The 23429-nt window shown below is 39.6% G+C and overlaps 2 protein-coding genes across 7 annotated transcripts; both read right to left on the reverse strand.

Moving 5' to 3' along the window:
- Positions 1–358: 358 nt before the first annotated feature.
- fbxo22 (F-box protein 22) lies at positions 359–9481 on the reverse strand. Its single transcript, XM_044029960.1, has 7 exons — positions 9270–9481; positions 8874–9006; positions 7539–7626; positions 5334–5432; positions 3397–3549; positions 3138–3303; positions 359–2474 (listed from the first exon to the last, which is right to left on the reverse strand). Exons 1-7 carry the CDS (start codon positions 9398–9400, stop codon positions 2081–2083), a joined length of 1164 nt encoding a protein of 387 aa, XP_043885895.1. The 5' UTR covers positions 9401–9481; the 3' UTR covers positions 359–2080.
- A 772-nt stretch (positions 9482–10253) lies between these two features.
- Positions 10254–19804, reverse strand: tpma (alpha-tropomyosin). 6 transcript variants are annotated; one of them, XM_044029961.1, is made up of 10 exons: positions 19561–19799; positions 19132–19257; positions 16303–16436; positions 15321–15438; positions 15034–15104; positions 14800–14875; positions 14638–14700; positions 14371–14440; positions 13767–13845; positions 12999–13365 (listed from the first exon to the last, which is right to left on the reverse strand). In XM_044029961.1, exons 1-10 carry the CDS (start codon positions 19672–19674, stop codon positions 13362–13364), a joined length of 855 nt encoding a protein of 284 aa, XP_043885896.1. In that variant the 5' UTR covers positions 19675–19799; the 3' UTR covers positions 12999–13361. The 6 variants fall into 6 exon arrangements, with proteins under 6 accessions (XP_043885897.1, XP_043885898.1, XP_043885901.1 ...); XM_044029962.1 differs by lacking the exons at positions 12999–13365; positions 13767–13845 and adding an exon at positions 10254–10889 and having other exon boundaries at positions 19561–19804; XM_044029963.1 differs by lacking the exons at positions 12999–13365; positions 13767–13845 and adding an exon at positions 10254–12283 and having other exon boundaries at positions 19561–19804.
- Between the last annotated feature and the right edge of the window lie 3625 nt (positions 19805–23429).

The following is a 23429-nucleotide window of genomic DNA, read 5'->3' on the forward strand; positions in this document are numbered from 1 at the left end:
GATACTATGGGAATATAAATTGCCTTCACAGCAATTGGCTTAACCGTTTGTCATTCATCGGGATTTGCCAGTCGATGGTTAAAGCACACATCAATCAATCGCAAACATCTCCTCTTTTTATTTAAACACGCCTGGACGTGAGCTGCCGCCGATGTTATAGGCGGAGGATCGAGTTTCAGGCTGTGTGAGCAAATCAGGGAAAAGTGGTGATCTGGATCCGAGGAGGCGTGTAGTTACAACCCGAGGAAGGACGTGTGTAAACGCCCAGTGGACTCAGGAAGTGCCTGCTGCTGTAGCGTGTAACACAAAACAAATTTAAAACACACATTCATAACACAACACACATACACTAATAGCATGTACTTAACGCCTTTATTTTATTTAAGTAAAGTGAGCAAAACAGATATGATTTGGCACATGGAAAATAAACTGTTTAATTTATTTTAAGTTAGTCCAAACTAACTAAAAAAGAATTTCAATATCCTGTATTGTTGCAGATGTATACATTTATGACGCAAAGAAGCTACGCTTGCCTGTCGACTTCCAATAACACAAAGTAAAAGGTAGGAAATATTTGCTGAAAACGTTGATTTTACAATAATCACTGTTGCAGCTTGGACAGAAACTCTAAACTTAAGTTGTTTTCCAACTTAAACGACAACTACCTGACAAAGACATACATAACATAAACTAGAAACTGTACCTTATCACCTCAACTTACGTCTGAGTGGGGAAAAAATGTTAGTGAAATGAGCAGCATGTAAACAGTGATAGTACTCCACTGTATAAGGGGTAGAAGCTTTTTCAAATGTGAAACTTGTATTGTTTCTATATTTCAAAAATTACCTGTATTATTTACGACTTAAGTGAAGAAAAGCAAATAATAGAAGTCCATAACATTTAACAATTCAATTCCAACGACTAACACTCGTCTCTGTTAGTCAGAGTAGAAGATCAGTAACTGGGTCCATCCAGTGTTACTTACAGTTGACAGACTCATTCGGTCAGGTTTCTCTAAATGTGCAGTTTGGAAAGACTAAGGTGTCAACCGAACATTAAGGCCCTTACAATTTTTACCTTTACCTTTCTTACTAAAATTTACCAAGGCATAATCGAGGAAAGCTTTTTGCTGCTGCTACTGCTGCCGCTCATGTTGATAATTTCTTGCCGTAGCTACTGATGTTTATGGTTGCAACTTCCAACAAATAAATTCTGTGGAAATGCCAGACTTTTCTGATGTAAATGTGAGGAACTGGTTGTACATTAAGCACCAACATGATTCAAAATGGGTTAGAGGTGACCAGTAAGTCTCACAGGTACATGACAGTAAGTCATAAATATGACCTGACATGTACTAGAAGCACCATAAGACAGTGCCAAACTGAACCACAGTCAGTAGGTATCTTACTTTTGTTTGTATTTGTAGGCAAATACAGTTTGATATTCCAGTTGATAAGACAAGTGTAAAAACCTCAAGTGTAAAACCTTGAGGAGGAGGAAGAACATTCAAATCAAGATCACCTTGATTCTGTGAAAGAAGAACCACAGGCCTACTCACATATAATAAGTGCTTTTGTTGAATCATCAACTATAACAAGAGCTTAGGATACTCAAGTGTGTATAATTTACTCACTTGCAAAGCAGAAACAAACTATCAGGTTCATATCAGAGGGTGAGAAAGATATGCCATCACTGTGCACAATCTGAAGAAGAATATATTCACTTATATATATATATATACAGTATATATATATTACAAGGGTGCTACAGTATATTGCAGCTGAATGTTAACGATGATCAGTTTGTCTTTTTAGGGTCAATTTGTGAAACTACTTTTAAAATGAGGCTGTATTCATACACAGTCTCCGAGGAACATACTGTAATTCCCCAAAAGACGCCAACGCATGAATAGCTTAAGGATTCATTTGCTGCTGTATCAGCAGGAAATGGAGAGATTCTCTGAACCACAATGTGACTAATGAGTATGTGAATGTATGTTTGTTCCCGACTGCTGTTGCAAACAGGAGCGTGACTGGTCATCACTCTTACTGTTTGTCCAATGTTTTTGCAGGTTGATCCGTTAACCTAGATGGACCAGGGTCATGACCGTGGTGTACTCGTGCTGTAGGCTGTCGGTGTCGGCGTCGCACAGCGTGTAGTCATCTTTGATGATCCGGTCGCACCCGATCTCTCCGTTGCCAAACAGGCCGAAGAGCGGAGTGTTAGGGAACACCTTGCGGAAAGCGTCGGCCTCTACATTGGTCTGGTTGTTGTAGAAGTTCTGGCCTCTCCCCACGCAGGCAAACATGAACCCAAGGGTGTTTCTCTCTGGAAGCTTAGCAGCCTTTAACCGCCGCACAGTGGCTTCAGCTGCCTTCGGATTGCTGACGTCTTGATCTAAGAGCACAGACGCTCCCTGCACCTTTGGACCACTCAGGGCCAGACCCACCACACCGTATGAACCCTGGCTACAGCTACAGAGTGACAGATGAGAGTAGAGGCACAGAGTGAATGTTGCATAAGAACAGGGACTGATTAGGGATGTGTATTGGCAATACAATTCATATTCAAATACAGGTGTGACAATGCAATGTATTGGGTACTATAAGCAAGGCCATATATCAAAATAGAAAAAAAAAACTCAGTGAAAATAGCATCCCATTTCACAATATACAGTTTCTTTGTCGAGTGAGAAGTGGAGGGAAGAGAAGAGCGTTGAACGGTCAAAAGCCTGTCACCAAAATATCAGTTGGATGCTTAAAAACTACACAAAACCAGGTTCAAAGAATTGATACTGTGCTGCACCATGAACTCTATGTTAGTGTGTCACTATGTTCATAAGCCCCTACTGCAAACAGTTAAGCTTCAAGTCTGACAGATAGTTGATAAATAATGAGTGTCATAAATGTCAGATAACTAAGGAGCTATTTTTTATTTATTTTGTGGTTAAAAAAACAACAACACTTAACCAATCATATAATCTATCATTATTTTCAATATATATTTAACTGTTATCCTATAGAAGAAAATACTTATTAACAATAAAATTGATTAATGTTGAGATATGTTATGTTTTAGAATAAAACTAGAAACCTAGTTCGTCTACAAACCACTTTGGTGCTAGGGTATTAACTCACCAGTGTCTGGGAGGAGAGAGGACACTTTCTACCAGTCCTCCAGCAACAAGAGCTTTGCTTTTGCCGAGGAGCTCCAGCATCTGATTGAGGAAACGTGCCCCTCCTGGTTTATATGCTTCATAGACAAACAACAGTACCACACGCAGCTCTGGGTTGTCAACTAGCCCTGGAGACAACATACAGCAAATACAAGAATAAAAAAAAACAGCTGTGAAAGTCTCTAGAAAGAAAAGATGACTGAGTATTTCTCTTAACTCACCTGCTTCTTTCAGTGCACTTGGAGACATGGACTTCTTACAAAAGTGAAAGGGCTTAATGTGGACACCCTCCATGCTTGGGAACATGATTGCAAAGCCTGCCTCTCCTTCCTGGTACTCCTGAGGTGGGCTGGAATAAGAGCCACTGGGCGTCACTGCACACAGACAAAAAGGGCATCATTGACCATCGAACAAAACTGCACACAATTGGTTCACATTAAAATATGAAGTACAAGAACAGTGTATGTGACTTATACTCTTATACTGTAAAGAAAAACAGCCATCTGAAAATATGCCCATATTGTCTACATTTCCAAACATTTACATTTGTTTAAACCAGGTTACCACAAACGCATGGACATTTCAAGGCCTTTCCAGGACCAATTCCCTCTAATTCAAAGACCGAATATGCTGACACAGCTTAAGATGGCTTGCTTAATGTTACTTACTCATTGTTCTGCATGTAATATCACATCAACGGCAGAGAGACAACGTACAGTGTCCACGCTGCCGCCAGTAAATATGACTGGACGTTTGTTTTGCATAGGCTTAGTTAACGTACTTGAAACATGAAACAGCAGGTGGTGTCATAACAAACAAGGGAACATCGGCGGAGTGAAACATTTACCTAAATATCAACTTAATTTTACTGTTGTACACAATTCAAGCACTTTCAATGACTCATGTCTATTTTGGGCAATGTTGAAAAACTTTCAAGGATTTCAAGGACAACCCTATTCAAAGTTCAAAGTGGAAAACATTGCAACCTATGAGTCAACATCTAGTGGCCATTAGAGGCACTGCAGCTCAGTGGGCACAGGATTCACCATTAAATGTAGTTCAACTGCACTGGGATTTTATTTCCCTTTAATATCAAGACAGCAAATACTAACCACACAGAACTGTAGCAAACATGGACAAAATAGGTACAACACCAGATTCCATAGCTTCAGCTTGGAGCAGTAAGTTATATAAACCTCAGGAAAATCAACACACAAGCTAATGGCTAATTTGTATCATTTTGAAAACAAACTCAAGAGTTTGGCAGGCAGATGAGCTTCCATGCAAATGAGTAAAGCTCAAATGAGTCAGTAAGTATAATCAAGTTATATAAAGTCATTTCATAAACACAGACCGTCTCAGTCACTATTCACTCTTTCTAGTTTTAAGTGTTCAAAATTATGTTGATGTAATAAACCCCCTGATTTGAATTGAACTCAAAATGAGCAAACACTGCACATTAGTAAATAATTTATCCACATCCTCCACCACATTACAGTTTATGGAATTCATGAAGAATTATTACAGAAATCTTATGCCTAGGTGTGTCATAACTCATCTTTTTAATACTGTGCTGCCGCACAACCAACATACATAAATGATTAGACATACTCGAGGCTATACGACAAACCAATTACAACAAATCTATAGGTTCAGCCTCATCTAATCTAAGATTTAATTCAACTGAATTGGATGTGAGTCGTGACCCCGCGATGACCCTCAGCTGCAATATCACAAAACGAGTGTTATCACAAACAGCCGTGGCTGCCATTAGACCTGATAGACGATGGAAGCGTGATAAGCCATCATCTTGAAGAACGAGAGCATAGCTGATGGAGAGTCGCTTCTCCGGAGGGTTGTGATTACATGGAGAAATGGGGAGCGCAGCACCGGGCAGACTAGGCAATCTATCAGCAGCAGAGGGAGTGAAGTGCCAGCCACCAGTGATGCTCTCCAACTAGGCAGCAGCAGCAGGGATTAATGCATAGTCTCCACTGCTGCAAGGTGAACTGTTCCTCTTACACGAACTAAAGAAACCTGGTTTTCATCAGAGTGTCTTATTTGCATAATATTAAAGGACTAATAGTGAATTGAAAGGATTCCTTGTATGTTTCATTGGTAGCGAAATATGAAAGAGAACAAAGAGAGGATCACTTACGGACTATCCCTGGTGTAGCAACACCCATGATGTCACAACCTCTGGGGAAGAGCAGTTTCAGTTCTTCAACTGTGTCTGGACTGTGGCGACTCTTTTTTGCTACAGAGAAGTTGGAAGTAGAAATGTTTTATACTCTTATCATTTCAGTCACAAGCAAAGCATACATTTTCAGACACTGAAACAATTGGTGAAATTTAGTCAGACTCTTAAAGTTCTTCTGGGTACATTTCAATAAAACAAATATATATATAAAACCAAGATTTCAAGTTGATGAGGAGGTCACTTGGTGTGCAAAGTAAATTGAACTGCATCAACTCAGTTTTAACATACAGTATATGTGGGTAAAGTTAAAAGCTGATACCTCATAGTTTTTTTTACCCTCCTTTTTTCTTTGCCTTCAGGTGAACGTATATGTGTATGACAATACACACAAAGTTTTAGTTTCAAATTGTTTCACCTTTATCTTAGCAAGTTTATCCTATACTTTGATGGGGGGTGTATAACTATATTTAGAAAAAAAAGAGTAGCTAAGCAATATGGATGCTTTTCTGAAATATTTGTTGCATTGAAATGAGCTTTTAAAACTAATTTTTATCATTTAAAAAAGGTGCACGATACAATTTATGATGCATCATCTGCAACATTACATCTTCATGTCACCTAAATAACAACCGTCGCATCCACAACAAACCCTTATGCCAAAGAAGGAACTATATTTTAAAATAAACTTTGTTCCTAATGGTGATTAATTATGTAGTTTTTGTGTTTTTATATTACTGTGAAGGAAGTTTTGCAAGTGTGTCAAAATATTTCAAGCTTTAAAAGCATGCTTTTGGTGGTGTTGCTGATTTCCACTCCATAAATATTCTACTTTGTGCTATGAGGGTTGCAAAAGAAATAACATGCAGGGCATTACAAAGTCACCTCTTTGTACCCCAAATGTAGCTGTTGTAGGACTGCACTGCCCAACAGTAACTCATCAGCTTTGGAAGTGCAAGCCCACCTTTCTTTCTTGGTCTTTTGAGGAATGTTTTGTGTAGTCTTGAAGTTTTACCTCTCTATAAGAATGCAATTAATTATCCCTGCTAAAGATGAGCTTATATGTTTTTTTGAAGGCCAGACTGAGACTCATGGCACTAGCCATTATTTCAGGCTACATATCCACGAGGAGAAATAAAACAAAAAACTTGCCAAACCAGACTTTCTGCTGTGAGGACGTATCACCTCATCACCAAGTTGTGAGAAATACCATTTATCTGGTGTGCAGATAAAATTATGAGACATGAGACCAAATATGTCACACGGTGGTGTAGTGGTTAGCACTCTCGCCTTGCAGCGAGAAGACCCGGGTTCGAGCCCCGGTTGGAACAAGGGCCTTTCTGCATGGAGTTTGCATGTTCTCCCCGTGTGTGCGTGGGTTCTCTCCGGGTACTCCGGCTTCCTCCCACAGTCCAAAAACATGCAATGTGGGATTAGGTAAATTGGACACTCTAGATTGACCGTAGGGAGTGTGAGAGTGAATGGTTGCTTGTCTCTATCTGTGTGTGGCCCTGCGATGGACTGGCGAACTGTCCAGGGTGTACCCCGCCTATCGCCCGATGTAGCTGAGATTGGCACAGCACCCCCCGCGACCCTCTGGTGGAGAATAAAGCGGTTAGATGATGACTGACTGACTGAGACCAAATATTGATTGCTGGATTGCTGAGTTTTCAACCATGCGAGCCATCAAGAGGGCACAACCTTGTCCAAAAAAGGGACAAATTTAGAATGTCAGCACACAGCATACAGTGTACACATTATTGAAATATGGTGTGCACTTTGAGTTCATAATGTATTTCTACATGTGTAATTACCCCCGAGTGACCTGTACCCCCAACTTTGGTTTATTTCAGAACGGGTTAGCAATGAAAAGGCAGTATCCCTTATCAGTAAAGACTAGTAATACACTTAAAGCTATAAAAAACACACAATTTCACTACACGTGTCAAAATGTAATTAAATATACAAATATATAAAATCAAGCATGAGAATGGCTCAACTACTATGTAATTTTGAAAAATAAAATCTTATGGACTGTGTTAGCCCATTTATCAGCATATCCTAAACATTATTATACATGTACATGATCAAAAGGAAACATAATCTGTTTAAGTAACACAAAGTAATGAAATACTAAAGCACTGCATTACATAGGTTAATACCAACCTTTACTCTGTCTGTAGCAATAAGCTTGTCCCGTGAAAGCCTCACAGTCTACCATCACCAGAACCATTTTAGGCAGGAGAAATACTTTCTGTAAACAAGTTACGTGTTAAAACAGTGCAAGACAAAATGAATACAATTGATCATCACAAAACTCATTAGCTGCACAATGTGTCTGAATGGTTAATGACAGAAAATATGGCCAACCATTATAAAATTAAAAATGAAACATTTATTAAAAAAACATGTTTCTCAAGTTAAATATTTCCATTTAATTTCTATGGCATAAAAACACATGGTTTTCTCTCTTTTAAACATCACGTTCTCCAATTCGTAAAAAATAAATAAAGCTAATTTTGGGTCTTTGTTTTAGAATCAGGTATTGTTTTTCGTTTGAAGCCAAAAAAAGACTTGCTACTGGCAATTTCATGTCCATCTGTGTTGGATTACAGAGACACTGTTTATGTGCAAGCATCCTCCCTGGGTTTACACCTGCTGTACATAATACATCATTGAGTGCTGTGGTTCCTTACACATTTCAGAGCACTTCATTGCACTTCATTGCATTCCTTTTGTATGCCAGGTTTGTGGGCCCACCTGTTTCTATCTATAAAAACAACTGGCATATTTATCTACAAATTTTCACTCCCAGAAAATCCAGTGCAGAACCTCTACAGCCCCCCTGTGGTTTTCTGAAGAAATACCAAAACAGTTTGAAGTCTCTGTGACCTAGTTTTCACTCCCTGCTGTACTCCACTTACACACAAACAGAGTGGGACACAGATGAGAAAGAAGTGTTGTGATGTGCATTACATTACTTAAAGTTATGTGTTGTATATTTGTTTTTTAACACAGCATTACTCGTTTATGCTGCCTCCTGGGAACTATACTGTAGCTGTGTGGTGAATGAAACATGCAGCACGTGGTCAGGCAGCTGTTCAGGGAGTGCTTGATTGCTCTTGACAGACACTTCCAATATTGCAAGAAGCCAAAACTGCAATTGAGATTAAATTGTGAAGTTCCACTGAATGTCCAGGATTATTTCAACAGTAGATTATTTTTGATGACCACTTCTTCAGCCATAGTGCTGTATGAATCGATCTTGGCATGCAAACAAAAAACTGCTAAACTGAGAACCAGGGAGAGTAATGCGGAGCTGATGGACTTATTCAACATTGTGTGAACTCTCAATGAGGTTTTCCTTACTAAATACAAGTTGAGCAAATATGAAACTGTCAAAAGGTGTTAACCATACTTTGGCATATTATTGTATACGTGAGTCAAGGCCCCCACATCAATATCTACTCCCCCTCTACTACCCAGTGTGGTGTGACTTACCTCCACCTCCTCAGTCAGGATGCTGCACAGCGCATGTACATCAGAGTTGGACGGTCCACATGCAGACACCCAGGTCAGATGCTGCTGAGTCCGCAGCACTCTGCGAGCACAGTTCCTCCACAGCCTGCACACACTGAGGAGACAACACAGACAGACACAGTCAGCTTCATCTGCTAGCTTAGCACCATCCTCCCAAGAAAGCAAGTCACTTCACGTTACAGTCAGAAATGAAAGAAAAACTACAAAAACACAACAGAGTAACCGTTAACAAGTACACACCAGGTACAGCGGCTCATTATCTCTGTTTAACTGTTCCACTTGTGTGTGAGAATTCATCAACTTCCACTGAGCAGCCATTAGCATTAGCTAAGTTCACTGTTTACCAGTTTCCGTTACCTTGCAATCCGGAGTAGCGATTTGGTTGGTAAGAAAGTCAGTATACGTTCAACCACCTCGGCGACATTGCTGAGGACATAAGTGGCCTTGCTGCCTTGTAGAGAAAAGGTAAAATCCTCATTTTCATCCATGTTTCTTTCTCACGTCTTGTGATTTCAACAGCACGTCGGTCGTTCGAATACGAACTTTCACCTCCGTTTTTCCACTGCTGCCGAGGTGACTATGGTCACAGCGCCACCTGCGGCAAGGGGGTGCGCAGCAACTGTTTCTCCAACTCCAATATTGTTCATTAAGAGCAGATTACAGGACATTACTTGTGAATGGTTTTTACACAAGACATAATATATTTCTGTTGCACAATAATGTTGCTATCTGTTCTGGCCACATTAGTTTCCAAAGAGTAAGAGGCAGATTTAGATGACATTTCTGGGGATGTAGGTCATGGCCCAAATCATTAGATTTCAGTGCCAATGCGGATCTAGATTTCTTTTCCCAGATGCCTGTTAACCTAGCAAGATAGGGGAGTATAATGACCAACGTGAGAAACTGATATGCCATAGTGAAAACCTGTGTTCTCCCAATGTTTTATGTAGTTCTAGATGTTTTTCTAAATACAGCTTCAATTTCTCCACCTCTCAAGACATAATATTCACTTTTGGCTCAACTGTTTCATGCTTGTGTCCACAACTGATATGGTAATAGGGTAATTGATAGACATTGGAAAACACCTGGCCCATAATAAATGTTGACCTGTTGCATGTTTAAGCTCGCATTAAACGTGTTCTCCAAATGATTAACAAACTTGTATGTTTTTCCAATAGCTCACAATACAACATTAATATTAATTTATTAAAAATACTAGTGGCACGCCGGTTTCAACACATACTAGCATAAGAAAGTTAATTTGTATTTTAAGAGCCACTGTAATAAGCGTCTCATCATTCTTCACCATAACAGGAAATATGTGATAATGCCACAGTGGAGTAAATAATACTTGAACCATTTATTTATGATCTTTACATTTCCAAGATAAAATGGGAAGGACAAACATGAAATGAACGGTTTCAAAATGAACAGTGAAAAGGGAGAACAGTGCACATTCTTTCAATCAGCTGAAACAGAAGAGTACATTTGAGCAACTGTGCTAAGAATTTATTCCTTGCCAAGTGCACAACATCACTAACACTGAATAAATGTTTGCAATAACAGAAGAAACACAAATACAATAGCAATTTTTCAGAAGTACACATAATAAAAGTACCTTTTATGAAACCCTTGCTGAACCAGTGGTTTTGTTCATGATGGTTGTGTGCAGTATTTCCCCCCCCCAAAAAAAGTGCTAATTCTCCAGACAAAAACAGTGTAGTTTGACTGTAGCTATAGAAGCTGTGCTACCTTGAGAAGAGCTTGGTTCTTCAGGACGACAAGGTCAGGAGCCGTATAAACACAACTCCACACATTAACTGTCGTAGCTGTTTATGGCAGCCAGCCACATTCAGCGCAGGTGAGGCAATGTGTGGAGTAGAACAGAGGTGGGTCAAATGTTAACCATCTCCATTAGAGTCTGATCCAGCATCTGTTTTACATTCAGGCCTTCTTCTTTAGCACGTGTGAGTTTATCTGTTAATTACAGCATTGCAATGGTTAACAATCATAGAACCAACAATGGAAACATTCAAACCATAACAGACAAAAGCTCTAATTAAGGTTAATATTGTTGCAAACCTTTTGAGTGGGAGAAACTTCAGCTCTGTGTAAGTTAGCATTCAGTAAGCAAATCTATAACTTCAATTCAGACATTGAGCAAAAACCACAAACTCCTTATACTCTGGTATACCATATTCAAATGATATTGTAAATATTATGTTCAGTCTACAGACAGGGCTATAGCCATGGCTGCATGGGCTGTGTTTAGGACTAAAGAACGGCACAAACTCCAATGTTTTTCCCCAAGTCCATGGTTTGAAAACAGACTTAAATGATGCTCATAGTTTTAAAGTCAAGTTCAAACAACCCACCAACACAGTGACAGGTCAACCCAAAAACAGACACGATCAAAATCTGACCCCAAATTAAATTATCCCTAAAGTAAAACTCTGCCTTTATTTTATCTTTATTCCAAAGCTTTAGCTGTACTACTTAAGTAATTCAGGCCAGCAGCTCTGTGGGCCAACTCACTCATTGGCCCACAGAAAGTGTCCGTCTGCTCCAATGTGGTTCATTGCATCTCTGGTTTCATTTTGAACAAAAAATAATGTGAGGTGAAACTTATTTTGTAGATTTAGTTTTTCCTCCATACCTTGATGGCATGATTACAGACAAAAATGCACAGATCTGATCAGTGGACATCTTAAGCTCTGCCAAAATGTGTTTGTGAGAACAGCAGTCTATCAAACTCACTCTGATATGCTCTAGGATCAGAGGGTCCTGAACCACTTCACCAAACATGTGTTATAGCATCCTAACAGGTCAAATTTGCTATAAAATGAATCAAATTTGTAATTTTACTAGGAGTTTAGCTATGAACACGTCTTATTTCTGGAGTTAATATTTGTTTTGCATGGGTTACATGGACATGGGTTTTGAGATACAGAAGGAATTCTGGACCACTTACAGGATTTAAACATTTTCCTCAGCTGTGGGCTTCAAATATCGTGACCAGCCTTCACACCAAAACAGCAGCATGGCATAGATCTCAACTGGAAACATGAGCTACAGCCCTGAAAATGACTGAGAAAATATTTTCTCCACAACGTTCATCACCTGAGGTCATCGAACCTCTGAATCTGCTGTTTGAACATGCATAATGTGAAATTCTTCCATCTGTACTACCGTTTGGTGAACAAAACCGTGGTTTAAGTTTTGTGTCATGGACACAGTTGTCTATGCTTTTTTTCCTATAACAGCAATAGACAAAAGCATACATGAGCCCACTCCAGTTTATGCCTCGTTTAAGGCTACTCTCAGCTCATTGGTCAGAAGGCGGTTTTTCTCAAGCTGCTTGTATAGATGGTCTTGACAGTCAGAAAGCAGGTAAGAGAAAGGGAAAAGACACAGAAGGCAAGTTAGTACAGACGACAAAGAGTTAGTGCTGCTTTGAAGCTCATCATAACAAGTGTCTGTATTCAAACTGTGCAACTTTTGATTTTACAACAATTAAAATAAACTCACCATTTCTCACAAGCTGTCACTATGCTGCTGTCCCAGTTACCCAAATCAATTATTTACCGTTAGCTTTCTCTACTGAATTAAATTATCAGAAAGAAGCATGAAGCAAGCCAAAAATATTTACTTTTGAATAACCACAATTCAGACAGTGTTGTGTTGTGACTTAAGCTTAGATCATCACAATGAAGTATTTCCTCTGTATTCTTAGAAAGAATAGTAACTGCAATAGTATTAAACCGTATTTGCTGTTTTTATGTTTTAACCACATGTGTGACCAAAAACAAGGATTTAAATACGATTTAAACAGAGGTCACCAAAAGTTAAAGATCAATCTTCCAACGTTTAACTCATTAAGTGATGCATCGGTTTATCCTTAGACAAAAGCACAATGCCTGAATAAACTGACTTTAAAGCAAGCAAAACAGTCATGGCTGGTTACTTTGCTAAGAGGCTTTCAAGTCAGGAAAAACTGAGAGGACAAGGTCAACAGCTATCTCTTAGAACGAGTTCAAACCCCAAGATTGCCAAGTGAACCAAATAAAAGTCCTCTCAAAGAGAAAAGAGAGCAGTGAATGGAAGAGGAGCTTCAGAGTTTATTCAAAAGCTACTCAAGCTACAAAATAAATTAAACACATAGAAGACAACAATCAAACAAGAAAAAGATGGGGCATGAAATGCAATGGAAATGAAGAAACATTGGAGGAGAAAAGGGAAGGGGCTGACATGGATGGAAGAAAGTTTATTTTACGGCTCAAAGCTCTGTATGAGATGTGGACAAATGGATGATGGCAGCAACAGCCCACTGTACAGCAGTGGCAGGGCAGTAAGGAAATACAGTAACAAGAAGAACAGAATCGGGCTGCACTGCAAAGTAGAGAGGTAAGGACGCTCAACCAGCTTCTGGAGGGTGAAGGGTGTAAACATTTAGCTGTGAAAAAAAAGGAGAACAAACAAAAAAAATGTTGGAGGAAGAAACAAAGGGAGAAATGGAAGATACATGTCATGCAAAATCAAAGTAGGACAAGGGATACAGATGTAGGCTAGAAAAGCTAAAGAAAATGACTTATTTCAAAAGAAACTACAAGAGTGAAGGGAAGATGTGAAATTTAACTTTAGGACCTTATCATAATTTCCTACATAGCACCTTTAGTTCACATGCAAAGTAGTGGTATGCAACGGGAGGATTAAGAAAACAAAAACATCCATTTAACAGTTAAAAAATAAAAACTACACCCAAACAAGCCACAAGGGGGAGCTACTGTGTAAGGTAAGTATTGTTAGGTGTTCACATCTATGGTACAGAGCAGAGGCAAGCCTTTGGTGAATTACATGGAAGTCATGTCGTTGAGGGCGTGGTCCAGCTCCTCACTGATGGCCTTGTACTTCAGTTTCTGGGCATACAGCTCATCTATTGTGTGGCGATTATTATGAAGTGGAAGTGAAGGATTTGTAACAAAACAGAAAGACAAAAAAAATAAAAGAGTAGTAAGAAAACTTAAGTCAAAGCAGAAAACAAATAGACAAACGGAGAAGAAAAAAACAGAGCAGGACAGAAATAGGAAGGGAGCATGGAACAGCTGCTAATATTGTGTTAGATTCTTGAGGAGTCACAGAGAAACTGTCTCATACGTTCCATGACCCTGTGTGGAGGACTCGCTGGCCTTGAACAGTCACTACACTAGAATGCCAAACCACACTGTCGTGAGAAATGCTGTTGCCAACATGAATAATATCATGCGCAACTCTGTGGGTCAGTGCTTGGTTGGCAGTGCAAATATTCAGCCCAAGGTCTATTTAACAACCTGCTGACCAAATAAATAACCGGACACTTTACCAGTGTTTGCAAGCAAGAGGAGGTTTTCTCACAAAAATGTGTTTTTGTGTTGACTGCAGTTTAAATTTAGTTGAAATATGGAAAAACTAAGATTCATACCTTCAAGGTCATCAATGGTCTTCTCAAGCTTGGCGACTGATCTCTCAGCAAACTCAGCACGGGTCTCAGCCTGATTGGAGGGATACAGGCACACATTAGCAATTCCCAATAAGAGGTTTATATTAATAACCACAACCTTACACAACACTTGGACCACTTAAATGCATCAAATCCCTTCCATTAAAAAAAACAAAAAACATAGTCAGCTTACTTAAGTTAAATATCATTTAATTTTTATATATTCAGCTTATTATATATATATATTACCTCTTTCAGCTTGTCTGTGAGAACCTTGATCTCCTCCTCATATTTGTCTTCCTTCTGTGAATACTGTGGTTACATACAAAGAGAAGCATTAATCAATACAGGGCAGTTTCATACTTAAGTACATAATCATTTGCTGTGAATCTTCTCAGTCAGCTGTCTTACCTTCTCGGCCTGAGCCTCCAGCGACTTCAGGTTGTTCTGCACGGTTTTCAGCTCTTCCTCGAGCTCAGAGCATTTGCTATTGATTCACGTTGCATTTGAAAAAAAGGAGAAAGAAACAAAAAGAAAACTTAAGAAAATAAAAACGACATTGTTGTGACTCAAGACCTCTTTGGTCCAAAACATTGTTGTGAGTCGGGCAGAGAAGATAGAGGGAAGGAGGAGGGAAACGGTTACCTCTCAGAGAGCTCAGCACGCTCCTCTGTACGTTCCAAGTCGCTCTCAATGATCACCAGCTTACGGGCCACCTGAAATCACAGAACATGCTAACTTTAGCCTCTCAAATGGATACACACACAATATAATCAATTGAATCCTTAATGAAATTACTGTAATTACATCAATTATTTGACCAAGTAGCAACAGTATAAATCTGACAAGAGTCAGCTGTGACATTTAAGTAGAAGAATGTACAAAATGCAAAGCTCAAAGTTCAGAATGTAGTGAATAGCTGAAGAATTTGCCTCCTCATATTTGCGGTCAGCCTCCTCAGCAATGTGTTTGGCCTCCTTCAACTGGATCTCCTGCAGCTCCATCTTCTCCTCATCCTTCATTGCCCTGTTCTCAATGACCTTCATGCCTCTGAGGGGAGGAAAACAGCATAGCAGGTCAGTGCAACTTGTCCGCTGATTGTTTCACCAAGTACGACAAGAGACGAGTGGTTTAGCTCTGGTGATGCATGTCTTATAATAAAATAAAAAAATATACAGAATACTCCTGAGGAGCATATGGTTCCGTTCCCACTGTTGGTCATGAGTTTTACTACATCAATAACAAAACATTTGTAACAGTCATGCTGTCATGCCAAATTTATTAAATCTTCTGTTGAGGTACTTAATCTCCAGCAACTGGTGAATGTACATTTATCATAATAGGCAACCTTTGATTTTTAATGAACTCATGTAACAGAATGTGTTTTTGCATTTGTCTTAAAAAAGCTATCCTGTGCCATCATGTCCACAATTCTCAAAGTTTGGCATGGGACTTTTATGCAACCTATTATGTTAATTTCAACCTCTACATCTTTAGTATAAAAAAACACTGGGAGTAGCTTAGCATGATTCCTAGACAGTTGTTATTAATCTCAAAGTGCCCTATGTGCAGCATCGTAGTTAAGGCTCTGACTGAAATAGGCTGTATTAACTCAGGCCTATTTAAAAGACTATTTTTGTTTTTCGATTGGCCTGAACATCCAAAAATCTGCTAAAGAGCGTCACTAGAAAAAACTATGGAGTTTTGCATACATTTATATTGTTATTTTTATCTCTAGACACAATACAATATGCTTGACAATTAATAGAAATATAATTAAGAAAAGACAAACAGTATTAAGTATAAAAAGGAGTGATTTCTTCTTTGTGCCTTCAAAATTTTAATCATCGAGACACTTCACCTAAGGATTTTCTAGAATATATCAAGGAGTTTCGCCATGTCGCAGATACACACCTCTCACTCTCATCAGCAGCCTTCTCCGCCTCCTCCAGCTTGGTCAGAGCTGTGGCCAGACGCTCCTGAGCACGGTCCAACTCTTCCTCAACCAGCTGGATACGTCTGTTCAGGGAAGCTACATCGCCCTCAGCCTAAGACAGTAAAACACCACAAACATACCTGTTTGAATTAGAACTTCCCCAACCCATTATAACCACTCCAGAGAGCATGTACTTGCTCAGGAGCCAATGAATGGCTCTAAAGGCTCTTACAGTTTCAACCTCACTCATGTCAGTAGTTAGATTTATCTTACTATGTCTCACAGAAAGTGAAGATGAGCAAATCAATCAGAAAATATTTACATTTAAGAAGGGGAGATCATAGAACTTCCTTTTACTTTTAAAAGAAAACACTTAAAAAAACTGATAATCAAAACTTCAATCTCAACAACGCTCAGGTCCCATATGACTTTGATTTTTCTTTTAACAGTTCTTTCTACAGATTGCTCACCGATTAGTGTCCTACACATATCATATGCGTCTGAAATGAAGTCTGTTGGACTCAGTCCACAGTCATCATGGTGAAACAGCATTCAGCAACAGTGTTGCCCACTGCCAGAACCAGCTCTCAATGTCTATTTGAACCGTTAAAATACATTATTTGTTGTTATTAACACAGTTGTTCCATTGCATTTAACTCCTTATGTTGACTATTATTTCAACTTAATCTGTGATTTGTTGAGTTTCTGTCGATTATTCAGTTGATCCATGTATGATGCTGCTCATGGACCCTGTCATGGCTACAGTATATAAAGAGATTTTCAGTAGGACTCCCTGGTAAATAAGGGGTTACTAAGCAAAAATCTTGCGTACACCAGTTACCCTGTACGTTTTATGCACACTGTGTATATTATATTAAAGTATAATTTATCAGTGAACTTTCTGTGCATCTTTTATGTCTGTGAAGCACACTGTCATGGCCACTGTGTATGATACTGTGCTACACAAATACACTTGCTTTGCCCCATAATAAGCCTCTGGACATGGCTACATTTCAGTGATTCTGAGGGGAACAAAAGCAGCTCTGTAATCAACGAGCTAAATCCCAGCTGGAGTTTGATGCGGGTTTATATCAAATAACCTGCTGCTGTTGCTGATGATGATGATGTAGCGTTTAGCCTGCACTTGTTAGAAAAAGGGCGGGTTGTTTATGGGGATGCAGCGGGTGGTGTCCATGCACCATCCGCCCATTCTCGCATCCTGTACTGGGCTAATATCAAACACATCTACCTGCTAACATGATTGTTATCTATCGAGCAGACATGCACCGTCGCTGTCTGGGCCGCGCCGCCACGCTTTTTGACCAGATTTACACCTAATGCCGACGGCAGCCGGAGCACTAATTGCCTTCAATCATTAGCAGCAGCTTAGCTTACAGACTCCCTCGCCCTCCTCTCCTGGTTCAGTTCCCGCTGTAGTAGCGCCGCTCGATCTTCCGCGACATCGGCCTGCTCCTGCAGAGACTTGATTTTCTTCTTCACAGCTTCCAGGGAGCTCCCACCGGCCATTTTTATTATTTTAGTGTTGCTCTACCTCCTCTCAGCCAAGGTAGCTGTCCCTCTGCTGTGTGCGGGCTAACCCAACACACACACTCATACACAGAGTTGAAGATGCGGCGCGTTTGATCCCTGCCCCCACCGCCTTTAATCAACGGCTGATGAGGATTGGGACGTGCCATAAACCCCGGAAGTAACTGATTTTACACGCAAATTTGTGAATTTTCTGAAATTGTATTAAAACAATGTGAGAGTTTTGCTTATTTTGACTGTTCTTTTAAATCCAGTTACGCCACTTCTCAATAGTTTTGGTCAGTTAAACAGATACTGAAACAATGAAGTGATTTGAGTTTATCCCCTACTGGTAAATTGAGCTCACCCATCAAAGTCAGCTCCAGACATCACACAGTAGATACAGAGAAGAACATAACAAAGTTATAATTGTGTATAGTTTCTATTACTGCTGCTGCTACTACTACTACTACTAATAATAATAATAATAATAATAATAATAACAATAATAATGACAACAATATTAATATAATAATAATATTAATAATAATTATTATTATTATTATTATTGTATGCATGTTATTTGTGTTATTTAATAAATCTTATAGGATTTGTCAAGACAGTTTGAGGATTCAATCAATTTAAACACATTCAGAAATGGTCATCATGAGTGTGATGAATTATATTTAATATTAAAGTTATTTATGTTAATATTTCATGGCCATTATAGCAAATTATAGTAAAAACTGTAAAAACATTGATGAAGTTTTATTTACATTTTGTTCAATGTAACTGTGCACAATGTAAGTCCCCTAATGTTATCCTCCATCCTTGTTCGGGGTCTGGAAAGATCACATTATATTATTTTGGTTTATCAATAATGTGTGACAGTCAGTAAGGCATCATTTGTGAAGCAATTAAGTGCAGCCAATAACCATCATTGAGCAATATAGGCCTATTTGCAGAAAGCTAACTGAACCACAATTCCGTCAGGGAATTTATAGCCCAAAATATGCTTGTATAATGCCCCATTGAAACCCTATACTGGCCCTCAGATTTATCCAAATGGTTGTGGAATGCTCTGGTAGGCCTCTGAGCTGCGACCTTACCATATACAGTGCAAGAGCTAAATTTAACTATCCCTATAATTGTTTTATGCAGTCTCCAGGCCTCTTACAATTGATTATTGCACCTAAGATGCAGTCACCCAAAGGTTCAGGGTCAAACATAGGTCACCCAACAGGGGCTTCTCCACTCTGGTGCTGTCAACCCAAACTCACATCTGTGGCTTTCTTCTCAGCGAGCTCCAGTTTCTCCTGGGCATCCTTCAGGGCTTCAGAGTACTTGTCCAACTCATCCTCAGTTGACTTCAGTTTCTTCTGCAGTGCTACCAGGTCATCTTCAAGCTAGAACACAGAAGAAGAATATGTACTAAATATGAAAGACATCATAACTACAAATACACTACATAGTGTCTGTAAATAACCTTAATAATGTATGGGCTATTAAAACAGGCATGTTATTTTACATTATAATTATCATTTTATTTATTAAATCAGTAAATGTAAGATGTAATATATGGGTGGTAGTGAATTTAATCTTATGATGTTTCAGTGACAAGACGTTGGACATGCACGAACACGCAGCGCTATTGCGCACTGTGCCATTGGCACCCGACCCGTGCGTAAAGGCTCCAGAGCGACGCTGACCTGTTTGCTCCTGTCCTCAGCTGCCTTCTTGTCTGACTCGGCTTGCTCAGCTCTGTCCAAGGCGTTCTCCTTGTCGAGCTTGAGCATCTGCATCTTCTTCTTGATGGCATCCATGGCTGCTTAGTGTCGGGAAAACAAAAACAAAAGAAACCGGATGAAAGGATCAGAGCGTCCGAACCACACTGAACGCCAAGCTGGAGTGCGAGCTCGCCCAGGATGTAGTGAGTCAAATATGTATTTTCGCTATCTAGACACTGGACACCCGATACGTTTTGGCCAACAACTGCAGCTGCTTGCCAACGTGGGACCTGTCGTTTTTCTGAATCTCTTCACTGATTCGCTCTTCCATGACATTTGACCACTTCTATGACTATTCATGGGACATGGACGTCAGAAGGTCACTCCCAGACTCACACCAAGACGTCCACTCCTATTTCTCACACCACTGAAGTGACAGGCAGGAAGTTTTGACTCAGAGGTCGCAGTTCATCAGAGGGTGATATTTGGGAAAAACATGCTGATAATACTCACCTAGAAATAATAATAATAATAATAATCACTCAAGATGGGGATTTTTTTATTTTTTGTTTTTTAACTTTGTGCCAAAAATAAAGGATTGCATGTGTTGCTAAAAGTAATGTCTCACCATAACTCACAACAAATTGCATTTTAACACAGGGGTACCACCATGATTTGTCATAACACCTAATGCATGGGAGCTGCATTCATAAAACAAGTTCATGTGGTTGGATAAGCCCCTGTGAAAGTCTGACTCTCACTGATGGGTGTCATATTAGCCTGTACAGACTGTTTATCTTACAGGGATCATTTCAGCAGCTCCCTCACATAGTTCAACATCCAAGCAGCAATCAGATAGGCTTTACTCTGTGGCGGTATATCATCAAGCTTGTCCAACTCCTCTGTCAGTTAATACATGCCTGAAGGTTACAGCTCAAATGGACCACAGTGGATATAGAGTGTCATGCACAGTGCAAGACGCGGGAGCTTTCGCATTTCAACAGGCCCCTCCATTTGTCTCTGTGGGGCCACTGGCACAAACACAGCTGTCACACACAACCTCTGTTCATTGACTGGTGGATGGCCAAGTAATAATTGATTGTTAACTGTCCACTATTCCACAACATTTAATGTCTTTACATGTTGGGGAAATTAGACCTTAATGAGACACGTTTATGGGTGTCACAGTGCTCACGTTTATAACAATTTATACTTTGAGTTTGATGTTAATTTTGCATCCTTCTTTCATCTTTTGTCCCGTCACTTCTGCTTGAATATGTTTGGGTTCTTAGTGCAGGAAAAACCACCTGCTGGACTCAGTTCATGGTCCCTGTAAATACCCCCACCCCCACCAAATCTTAGCCTTCTAATCAGATTAGATCATTGTGTGACTGTGACTTTCAAACCAAAATGACTTCACTTTCACTAAATTTGCTGAGCGTTGATTAGATATGCCTACATCTTTAACTGATTCTGAAGGTCTAAATGCTTCCTGGTATAAGAAGAAACCACAGTTTGACCTTGGATTGTTTTAGGGTGACATTTGACAAGTGCTACTTTTAAAATAACAATCAAAACTGCTTTATTATTTCTTGCATTTTGGATTCTTTTTCCCTCTGATGGTCTCGTCTGATACCCTTCATGTGGTGCTTTTAAAGCAGTCAGCTGTCACTGTGTTGTCATCCTGCCATGTGTTTTGTGGACTGTTTAGCAGTCAGCCAGGCATTCCTGTCATACACAGAGATCAGAGAGGCTCATGGAACAATCCATGTCACCCTAGCACCACGGATAGATAGAGAGATAAACATCATCGCACTGTATCCGTCCAACAATAATGATTTATTAAGATTAGGTCAGGGATTTGAGGAATTTTAGTTGAGGTAAAGTGTTTGGGGTTTTTTTACATTCTAGGGCGTGAGCCGTTATTGTCCTGTAACAAGTATGCAGTGTCCTTCACACTACTCAAACAGGGAAAAGGTTAACTTCATCATGTTTCTCAATAAGCACTGTGCTTTCACTCTAGTACATGTTCTGTTCTGGTCGTGTCAATACTTTGATATTAAGGCATCATGTTATTTATATTCTGCGAATTATACATCTTGTGTTACCTGACTGGATTGTTGTGCAGCTGTTATAACACATTTGCCCAGGAGACATTTCCCCTGTGGGAGCAATAAAATATATTTGATTTGACTGAGTTGTTTTGTCTTTGTCTGTCCTCTAAATTCATTGGATCTTCAATCTTATATTACACCAGCCACACTAAGCAACTCTAAATTCACATTCTTTTACTGGCTGTTTCCAGACTTGAGTGAATGTGTTAAAACAGGTAAATCATATAAAACAGCTCATACCATTGAGGTATTAAACCTCTCACTGTTTCATATCCTCTTTATCACGCTCAAAAGAGGAAATCGACTTTTTACAGAAGACTTTTGAAGTCACAAGTCTGTTCATCAAGAAGTTCCTTGTATTTCACAAAAAAAAAAAACAGCAATTAACATAAATCCTGACAAAAAAGGGTGAGGTTATTACTACAGACAGCTGTAATAATGTAAGCAACCCTCAGTATTCCCCAAATCCCTATCATGCTCGAGGTTATCGCGGCGCTCTAACAATGATTCACATTTCATTAGGTGGCCATTGTCTGCCGTTGGCCGTGCACTCGTCACTGTTTTATTGTTGTGAGAGAGACATAACTCCAGAGACAGTCACAGCTCCACATAATTTGTGCTTGAGAAATCATTACAGTGTTGTAATCCCAAAAGTAGTCAACAATTTCTTTGGCAGTTAAGTTGAACCTTAGTGTTAGACCACAGTCAAAGCCAGTGCTGTTCGGGCACTTCATATAGAAGTGTTGAGACAGCTGGGTGAGCAGCTCCCAGACAAAAATGGGAGTACCCGTGATGATTTCATTGTTTAACTCTTGACTGGAATTTCTCACTTCCTCCTCAGTACTGCAAGTATGGAGGAGGAATGTCAGTGCTGCAACTCATCCTTCTGTGACAAACCTAATCTCATCATCACGGTTCAGACGTGTACACGTGTGGTAATATCAAACCATGATAAATGCATTGGCCTCTGTGCACAATTCTTATATTATTAATCATTGCGGCTTTCTGCAGCACAGCAAGAATCACAATACTGGTTGTTTTTATTCAAAATAATTGTAACAAAATAAAATAGTGAGTGTAAAATAAAGTGGTAGAGAAGAAATAAACAAACTGTCCCTGTGGCACCTACACAGGTCAAGGTCGGTCATTGTGCTTGAAGCCTCTTAGTCATCAGTAACTGTACCCGCTTTGTGACTTTTATTATAATTAGATTTAGGACATAAAAATAATGGATTGGCTGTCATTAAATTCAATGTTCTTGTCCTGGTGCATGGGTGGCCCCCTCAACCAACTCAGTGCAACTGTCCTCATGAGATGTAGATTCCTGTCACTTGTGAGAAACACATGTCGTAGTTAAACAATAAAAACCTTCTTCATGAGAAAATGTCAGGAAGTTAAAAGCAGCGCCGTGAGCAGCTGTGACACTGTAATTGGCATCGCCTGCTCAAACTTTAGTGGCAGACAAATTTAGCACAGGTCTCAGTTCATAGCCTGTACTCAGTATAGCTTCAGGTTTAGCGCCGACTCAGAAATACCGTCCTGCCTTGACACTGAACTGACACGGAGACTCAAAGAGACCTTGTTCCTTTGCCAAAACTCACCTCTCTGTTATTCAATAGGACTGGAGAACTCACAGCAGTTCTGCATCCTGCATCCAGTGCTGCTGCTGAAACACAATCTCACTGATAAACACAAAGGACTACAGTAAATGTCTCCCATCTTGTGTTTGATCTTAAC

Source organism: Solea senegalensis, linkage group LG7, assembly GCF_019176455.1.
Source record: "Solea senegalensis isolate Sse05_10M linkage group LG7, IFAPA_SoseM_1, whole genome shotgun sequence".
NCBI lineage: Eukaryota > Metazoa > Chordata > Actinopteri > Pleuronectiformes > Soleidae > Solea > Solea senegalensis.